The sequence below is a fragment of the Glycine max genome, chromosome 14 (assembly GCF_000004515.6).
Source record: "Glycine max cultivar Williams 82 chromosome 14, Glycine_max_v4.0, whole genome shotgun sequence".
Taxonomy (NCBI): domain Eukaryota; kingdom Viridiplantae; phylum Streptophyta; class Magnoliopsida; order Fabales; family Fabaceae; genus Glycine; species Glycine max.
The window spans coordinates 47,925,505-47,935,276 of NC_038250.2; the positions used below are offsets into that span (position 1 = coordinate 47,925,505).

A 9,772-nucleotide genomic window follows, 5' to 3' on the forward strand; every position below is an offset into this window, starting at 1 on the left:
TTAAAATTATTCATTCTAAGTAATTTTTTTATTTTTAAAAATGAAAAATAAAAAATGAAAACAAATAAACTCATAATCTTTACTAATAGTATGGTAGTAACTACGTGTATTTATTTATTTTATTTCTTGGAATGCTTATGCATAGCAATACATTTTTTTCCTGCTAAAATGGTAGAATGAAAAGAATTTAATTATAAGTATTCAACTAGTTCCTAAGTGTCAGGAAATCTTCTTGAAGATGATTGTTCACCAAGTGATGATGTTAATGGGATTCAAATCCCCACTCATGAAAAAAAAGATAAAAGTTAATTCTTATCCATAATCTAATGTATCAATCCTCATTTATACTTTACTCAATATCACACTTTAAACTAAATTGAAAAAACTAGGTAATTACTTAAGTCCAGCTATTTTAGATTTTGCTTAGTAAAAGATAGGGTTAGTAAAATCTAACTTTTGGGGAAGCAAACACAACCCACACGCAAGAGGATATGTTTCATATCTTCAATGTTAACTTCAGATAATTTTCAAGAGATTCATCAAGAGACACATCTTATAATAAATGCAACTAATGAACATTTTATGTGACCAAAAGTCCAAGCACCTCATCCTTTGAAACTTCCTAGTGTCTACTATTAGGAAGCCTCTTCAGCCGCCGGTAAAGCTTTATTGGTGGGGCCCAAGGCCCATTTGAGAGGCCATTATGTGCAAGCACGAAGCAGCTTGGTGGGCCCACCCGCCATTATTGTAATTAACTATGGAGCCACCTATTTGTGGGCTCACGGGCCCCATGGGCCCACTTTGTTACTTGTCTTTAAGCAGTGGTCAATCAAACTTAGATTTGGTCTCATCTTTGACGCATGTAAAAACTGAAAAAGGAGGGGACAGGGGAACCATAATTGCAGTAAAAAAAATGGGGCTGTGACATGATATTGCTGAAGTGGCCCAATCAAGATGTTGAGATTGAGATATCTTACCAAAAGGTAGAGGCCAGTGATGATAATTATAAATAGTTTTCTTGGAAGATTTTTTTAAATATAGTTAAAAATATCGGGTTCCTTTTATTAAAGCTTTCATTTCTAATTTATATATGTGATATGGATCTCTAGATAAGATGCTATCAGAAGTTACAGGTAGATAGTAGGTAAAGTTTTGACTTGTACGAGGATATTTATATCTCATAAAAAAAGAGGATATTCATGAGTTTATTTTTTTATAAAAAAATTTGTTAGTATTTTGTGTATTGTATGGATAGTTAAAAATAATTCATGATTAATAAAAATGTGAAATTAAAAAAAATAATCAAATACCATATTATTTTAATGGTAAGTTGTAAACATATTAGTATATTTAATGTTGATTAAAAAGTATTAATAAGAAATTAAGAAAATTAAAAAAATTATTGCATAAATAATTAAAGAGTGAAAAATATTGAAAATAAAAAAGTTCTAAAAATAATTTAATTGCATAAATAATTAAAGAATGAAAATATTCTTTTAATTTCATATATAAGTTTAGACGATATGTGTAAAAAAAACATGTATCCCTTTTGTGAAGAAAAGGGGCTAAGCCCATCACAAAAAATGGAAAATTGCAAAAGAAGGAAAATATGAACCGAGATCATGACCCATTTTTAACAATAAAAAGCTTTTGCAAGAGTAGTAAATTATTTAAATATTTTGATTATATAAAATTAAATGATACTCTATAAAATCTTGGGCGAGTAGTAAAGCATAAATTTTGCAATACATCTAAGGGTTTAGAATTAAGTTTCAGTTTTATAAGATCATATTGTAGGTAACAATTTTATTTTTCATTGTTTAATATAACGACTAATAAAATATAATTAGGATATTAAAAGAAACGATTTTTTTTATATTACAGGAAGAAATTCAGAGAAAAAGTGGAAGTTGTAAATATGTCATCATGTATTCCTTTATCTATATTTTTCACTTTACTGATTTCATGTTGTATGAACTACGAAGTCAAAATTTATAGAGCCAGACAATGTTGAATCAACTTGATAAAGAAAAAAATTGCATACGGTAGTTTGGATGTCAACTATAAATTTGATTGATAAAACCTAAAGAGAACTGTGATACGGCATGGTTGAATATTAATGTACTTGGGTTCTGAATTATGATTAGTAATATCCCTGTTGAAATTAAAAGTACAAACAGGGAAAAGTAGCAAAAAGAAAAATGGGAAAAGCCAGGTCACAAATTACACTTAGGGGTGGTTTGATTGTATTCAAATGGAAAAGAAAAGAAGATTTTTTTTTCTTCAAAAATTGGTGTGGATCTCATTTTTCTTTCTTTCAACTTTAATTTAAATATTTTTCTTAATTCTCTTCAATTCATTTCTCCTCCACACAACCAAACTATCCCTTAATAAGAAAAGTGTCCATATTTTATATCTCAAATTGAATTATCCCTATAGAAAAATATTTGAGAGAAAATTTGTTATATTTATGATAATGTGACATTAAATTTAGGCTTTTTAATTTTTAAAATATTTATGTTGCTATTGTTAATTACAACATAAGGTGTCATTTTTGTAATAAAAATGTTTTCAAAACTAAACAACTAATATTTTTCCATTTTAATGAACAACGAAGTATTGCTCTGTTTTTCTTCCATAAACATTATTTTTATTAATGATATTTAATTGTAAAGCTTGCAAGTGGTTGTACTTTTTAGTTCATAATAATGTTGCTTTAGGACCTTGATTTTGAATAAATCCGCTCTAGGGCTATCATTATGTTAATAAATCAGCATGGCATGGCCTCAGATTGGTAAGACTCATAGCCAATGTCAAAGATCAAATAAATATTCGGTTAGTCTAGTGCATAAGGTGTACTCACTGCTTTGATTAATTACTTAGACTTAAACCTATGGTCGGTCAAAAAGAAATTAATTTTTCAAAATTATTACTACTATAACTTTCTTTTTCTTTATTAATATATACATATGGTGCTTATCATAGCTTTATTTTTCTTTATTACTATATGCATATGTTGCTAATTGTAACTTACTCCCGAATGGTACAAGGACTAACTCTGCTTAATGCTCTAAGTTGGCTCAACTAGTGCAAGATATTCAAATCAGCTAAATTAATTCTATCCTCCTCAAGTGCCTGAGTTTATATTTTCTTTTGACCAATAGTTTTCTTGATAGTACATTTCTAAAAACAAATCAATTTCTTTCTACTCCTTTTCAATTTCTATTTAAAAAAACACAAGTCTATTTCTAATTTCAACAAATACCTCCAAAAAGATATTTTTCATAATAAAATAAAATTGAAATTTGTATAAAGATAACATCTAACCACTTTTATTTATCCGTTAGTTTTTTAATTTCTAACTAATTATTCAATTTTTAGTCCACTTTTCAGTTTCTTTTTTCAAACATAATCTTTATATATGTTAATTTTAGTCCTTGCATGTATCCACATATAAATTTAAATTTACATTTATGATCATATTATTTTCTATTTCTTGTTATTTGTTGACTCGTTGATTCTCCAATCAAATAGAAAATTTATGCATCGTAGTCATTCTTTTCTTTCATAGGATCATGATTCATTCATATTATTCAATTGTCCTCTAATATGCGCTCTGTGATTAGACACGAATGTTGTATGGTTCTACTACGAGTAATATAACCTAACCTTCAAAAAAACAGAGAACAAACACTGAATTCGAATAGATGTATAAGACTTTTCAAATCTTTCCAACTCAAACTTTCTTAAATATATATTTTGAAATGTTATTCTCTGATTTGACAAATCGACATAGTACACTTTGAAGAATCAATAGAATCCCACTTGCAAGAATCTCATTATTAAGCATTTTTTTAATATAAAAAACACATCAAAACATTAGTATGATGTCTGTGTTGCCTAACTAAATCACCCCTTAACAATTTCAATCACGCATGCAAATAAAAAACACAAATAAATAACCCATAAAGCAAAGACATCAACTTAACCAAACCAAAAACAATAAACAAAAAAAAAAAATCTAACAATGAAAATGGAATGATTCATGTATGAACAATGAACATACACTGATGGTTGAGATTCAGCGGCCAATTTATCACAACGTGTCCCCTCTAAGTTAACCCATGATCTATATATAGACAATACCAAAGTTTCTTTAAATAATTATCAAAATTTATATACCGAAATTACAATATAGTCCTTCCTTCTCAAATAACACCATCTTTCCTTTTCTCCTTTTCTCACTCACTAGTTTTGACACTTCATTTTTTTTTTCTTCTTTTCATGATAATAACTACAAATTAAACTCTACCAAATACGACACAAAGAATCGCCGTTTCAGGTGGTAGTAAAATGCGACTACATAAAATTTTGTACCAACAACTCTACACTCTTCCAAAGCTCCAACGAGTACGACAAAATTTCAAACTTGGACAACGAGAGGGGGAGGGGGGCAATTTCGGGATTTCCAACTCACACTTCCGCAATGCAAACAGGGTGTAATTTACCAAACTGTCCCTGAGATTTTTATCACTAGTAAGGCCACGTCATGAACTCGTCCAGATCGAATTCATCAAACGCCTCCTCCTGCTTCTTCCCGTGATGACACGTCAGCGCAACGTTAACGTTAACTTCCGGCAAACTTAACGGCGCGTCGATGTGGAACCCGAACGCGTCAACGTCGAGATAACGGAAACCGTCGAACGGCGTCGAGTCGCACTCGTAGGCCAAGACGGACGTCGGCGAGGCCACTAGGTCCGAGTACGACGCGCCGCCGTCGGAGCTGAGGTTGTCCGCGGCGAGCGGTGGAGACTGCGCCGTAGCCTCCGGCGCGAGGGGGAAGTTGGTGACGGCGTTGGGGCCCTTGAGTTTGACGGCGGCTCTGTCGTACTCCGTGGCGGCTTCCTCCGCCGTGTCGAAGGTTCCGAGCCAGAGGCGTTTCCGGCGGGTGGGGTCGCGGATCTCGGCCGCCCACCGCCCCCACGGCCGCTGCCGGACGCCGCGGAACTTGTTGCGGCGGCGGGCCTCGGCGGAGGAAGGTGGCGGCTTTTTGTTGGGTCTCTTGCACTTTAGGTTTTGTTCCGATGAGGTGGAAGCTGAAGAGTAATAAGAAGATGAAGGGGAAAAGGAACTATTATGTGATAGAGGAAGTTGCATGTTGATTTGGGTGATTTCTCTGTTCACTCTTCTTGTTTTTTGTTGCTGCTGCTGTTGTTCTTCGTCGGAGGAGTCAGAATCGGTGGCGTCATGGTCGGTGATTATGATCCGAAGGAGCCTCCTTTGGGTTTTGGTCTTGGTTTTGCATGGTGGGTCGTCCTCAAAATGGGAACTTGGGGATGCTAGGTTCATGGGGTGGTGCTTCAGTTTTGCGTGTACGGACATGCCTAAAAGAGTGTTTTTGGAGTGGTTAAGGATGTTTTTGTTTGAGTGAGAGAGGGAAGAGGGAAGGTTGTTGTGTGATGGTGTTGGCTGGAGTGCATGAAGGGTGGGGTTTAAAGAGTAAGAGAAGAATTTAGAGGGTATGGGGGAAAAGTGGACAAGTAGATGTATATGCTGGGGGGGAATTGAGACGTTTGGAAACACTTTTGGTGGTGGTGAAGCAGAAAGAAAAACCAAGATGTTTTATGGGTAACAACTTTTGCTTTTCGTCTCTAGAGATATATTCCAAGAGAGAGAGAGAAAGAGAGAAGAGAATATGGCCAACTTTGGATGCGCTTCAAGTGAAATCTCACTCCACTCACATCAACAACAACAACAACAACAAGGTTCAAGAATTCAACGCTCAACCTTGAATCCTTGGTGATCACAGAGAAGGGTTTTGGCGGGAAGGCAGAGCAAAAGAGAGTTATGCTAATAAGTAATAGCCGGAGTGAAGATAGAAAGAGAGAGAGGGATTGTGAGAGTGGGAGGTAGAGAAAAACGGAGAAGAAAACAAGATGAAAGAGGAAAGGTTAAAGGGTATTTATAGTGCACGGGGTGGTATTTGCCCCATTGGATATTTCACAAAACATTTTTCTCGTGAGAGTAGGGTTTTGGAATTGAATTGGAGTCATTCAAGTGAGGTAGTGAGTGTGAGTGAGTGGAGGAGGGTCGTGACTGCGTGTGCGTGTGTGAATGTGTCCTTGTCCGGGGTGGAAAAAATTATACTAGCTTCAATGTTCCAGCTGTCAAATTGGTGACGTGTCCTAACCCAAATTTTCCTCAACTATAATCCCACTCTTACTACTAGACATCAAAATTCCACTCACATACATATTCCTACTCCTTCTCTCCTTAATTAACCCTTTCACCTTTTTACTCTTCAAAATTCATAATCATCTCCTTTTAAACCCTACCTAATTCCATTTTGTTCCTTTTACTTCTAGCGGGGCTTATATTCACAAGGGGCGTGCTTTCTAATGGGGCATGGATGACGTTGCCTCTTGTGAGCTTTAGTTATGACTTTTAAAAACTATTTTGTTGCCTATAATAGTTGGTTTCTGTGTGAAAGGGTTACAGAAGAGTGAAAACCGTCCCAACTTTACACGTTGGTCAAGCTTGCCTTAGCACCATGCCAAACGCAATTGACGAGTCCCTAGTTTGGAAACCTTTTTCTCTCAAAAGAACAGTAACGTTGAAATTGCGCAATTGGGGTGTGTGTGTGTTTGTGGCTTTCTAGTTATTACCAACGCAGTCCAATAACCTAGAACCGTGAGAGAAGAAAAACAACATTTGAATCTCGTATGTCTAAAACCAAAAACAACTAATGATCACCGAGGATGTAAATTAATTGTGTAAAATTGTTCTAGTTTGATTAAAAAATTTAAATTCAGAGTCTTAACATATAATTACGTTAAATATTTATTGGAAAAATTTTGTTATTATTCACATTTGAATCTCGTATGTCTAAAAAGCTAGAAGTTTTATAACCTTTCAAATCCTAGTATGTGTGTTAACCTAAGTGAAAACAAGAAAATTCACCCTTATTTATAGAATGTGAGGAATCAAAAGATTAAAATCCAATTATTTAGTTATAGTTTAATTCGCTATTCTTAGTCAACTTACTTGACCTAATAGTTATAGTCACTCAAGTATTATGCTTAAAAGACATGAGCACTTACATTATTCGATCCACTAAAGTTGTGATCCACAACTCTTCAACCACAGAGTGAGTATGAAAGGCATGAATACTTATCATGTTTAGTCAACCTACTTAACTAAACGATCTAATTATTTATTATAGTATTACATAATTCGAAGAAAATTACCTTCAATAAAAAAATATAAGTAACAAGACTCTTTTCAGTATTTATATTTTACTGTGGTGGTGACTAATACCACAACTAACGACACTGTTGGTTTGGGTATGTCCAACACATGATGAGTCTGTAACAACACCCTTTTCAGTACAAATTTCTGCACCGTTTGTCTACCCGGGGCTTGCAGGACACACTGCTCCGTTGTATGCATTAGTTATCTGCAACAAAAAGTCGGAATATCATTATATATATGCACGGATTTGATTTCAACAACGAAACCAAATTTGTGTGGTGGCCAAGAAACCAGTTTTTGTAATGTTTTACCTCAAAGGACAAAGGTAGATGCTACCCTTTTGACTAGAACGCAAAACTCACCGTAATTGTGTGGGACTAGGAGCCTCCAACGTATACTAATATAGAAAGTTTTACTATTTAGATAATTTGAGATTTTAGGAAAATCATCTATGCACACTTAACTGCTAGTAATTGATACTAAAGAAAGATAGAGAGAATGAGAAAGAAATATACATGTAACAAGCCACATGATATAACAAAAAATTGACAAACATTAATGAATTTTTTTTACAGTAAAAAATATTAATGAAGTTAATATATAAGGATGTTTATATATGATTATTAGTAATTTTAAATGCATCACAGATGACATTGTGATGAGGATACATTTCAAAGTATGAAATGAAGAAACAAGAGTTTGTTTTATTAAGACTAAATGAGGTTTTAAGTTTATTTAAATCGATAACCAAACATGCTATTAAACACCAGCAAGCAATTGAACCTAATTCCTTTCCTCTAGACACAGCTAAAAATTTAGTATGATGAACATACTGAACAAAACATATATAACAAAGTTTTATATATTTTCTTGCCTTACTCTTTTAAGCTTCTAAATCTTTTATAATAACAAATGTTGTGTCATTTACCTGATTTTTTTTAACTAAATGAGTTGTATGAAAATTTATCCCTTCTATTTCTTTTAGTTAAAGGTTATAACACAAAGTTAAAAAAAAAGTTAATTTTCAATTTTTTAAATGGTTACTTTTTTACATTTGATATACTATTATTTTTCTTCTTTATGTATAAGAATGTAACTAATAAAGTAATGATTAACATTGTTTTAAAATTTTAAAATAAAAAACCTTCAAAAGTTACGGAAATAATAATTAATTTTTTGATACCATAAATTAAAATAAAAACAAAAACACAAAGCTGGAAGACCATGACACACCCATGTCTCCCCTCACCCCATCTGACCACCTCTGCTTTGTTTGAAGGGAAAACAAACGATTCTCAATCGCTAAAGACATCTGTCTAGGTGGTTCTTATTGTTAATTATAAGTATCATAATCAGACATGGACACTTCTTTCAAAATAAATTGTCGTTTTTAAATGGCGTTTTACTGAAAAAAGAAAAAAACTTCGTTTTTTTGTAATTATTCATTGAAATTTTAAAACATCTTATTCAAGCAAGCAGTAAATTATTTCAATAATATTATTAACAAAAGGTTATCTATTGTGTGTCTATGAATATACAGTGTTAAAAATATTAAATACATCTTATTAAATATTTTAAATTACTTAAAAAAGGCAAGCGTAGAACAATTTTTTTATGTTTTTAATATATTAAATGTTCATTTACCATAAAAAGTTCCTGTTTTAAATTTCTTATCACATATAAAAGAAAATTCTTGTTGAAATGTTCAAATAAATGGAAAACAAACTCCTTCAAACAAGACTTTCAGTTCTTACGACTCTCTCTTTTGGGTGAGAATGTTTCATATTAGTGTTGATTGAAGTTAAATTTAAAGTGGTGAACATCACGATGAAGTTCTTTCTAGCATCCGGGTAATGGCTAATTTCCATGGATTTGAGGAAACCAATTACTTTTTCCTCGAAGAGACACATTTCACAACTGTTGTCAATGTGACTATGTTAAATAAACTTGTTTGCATAAACTTCTACATGATTTTGACTATCAGTCTGTTAGGACTTTAGACACACTTTTATGTTCACATCTTGCTTATTTTTACTTCAAATTTAAAGAAGCATAGAAGCTCCTAAGTGTTACTTCCACATAAGATGTAATAAAAGAATATTATACGTGAGTTATCAAATCTTTTCCAAACATGACCTATATATAAAATGAGGAACGGGTATACGTGAAATTAGAAAAGAGGGGATGTTAACATCGTATGATGGGGGCTTAATTTAAAGGTTTAGTTAGGTTTTGGCTTGAAGAAGAAGCAAAGGCAAAATAAGCATGCAAGATAGTCAAACACGTGTTTTGTTACCCTGCTGGGAGAGCCAAAACGTTGTACAATACAACAAAAGTGACCCCTCAGCTCATTTTGCTTGTCAACCAAGTGACCAGTCTTTTTTATTATTATTAGTCTTTTTGCTAACTTTTCCTCCAAGGCTTCAATTGTTGAAACTTGTTATGACCTCACCCGCAAACGTGTCTCACTCATGCTTCATTGCTAGAACCTTTCCAGCATGATGCATTTTTCATGCACAAC

General features: G+C 33.1%; 1 protein-coding gene across 1 annotated transcript; it reads right to left on the reverse strand.

Moving 5' to 3' along the window:
• Positions 1 to 4,151: 4,151 nt before the first annotated feature.
• On the reverse strand, positions 4,152 to 6,110 carry LOC100800489 (pathogenesis-related genes transcriptional activator PTI6). The gene has a single exon (XM_003544290.5). It carries the CDS (start codon positions 5,380 to 5,382, stop codon positions 4,534 to 4,536), a length of 849 nt encoding a protein of 282 aa, XP_003544338.2. The 5' UTR covers positions 5,383 to 6,110; the 3' UTR covers positions 4,152 to 4,533.
• Between the last annotated feature and the right edge of the window lie 3,662 nt (positions 6,111 to 9,772).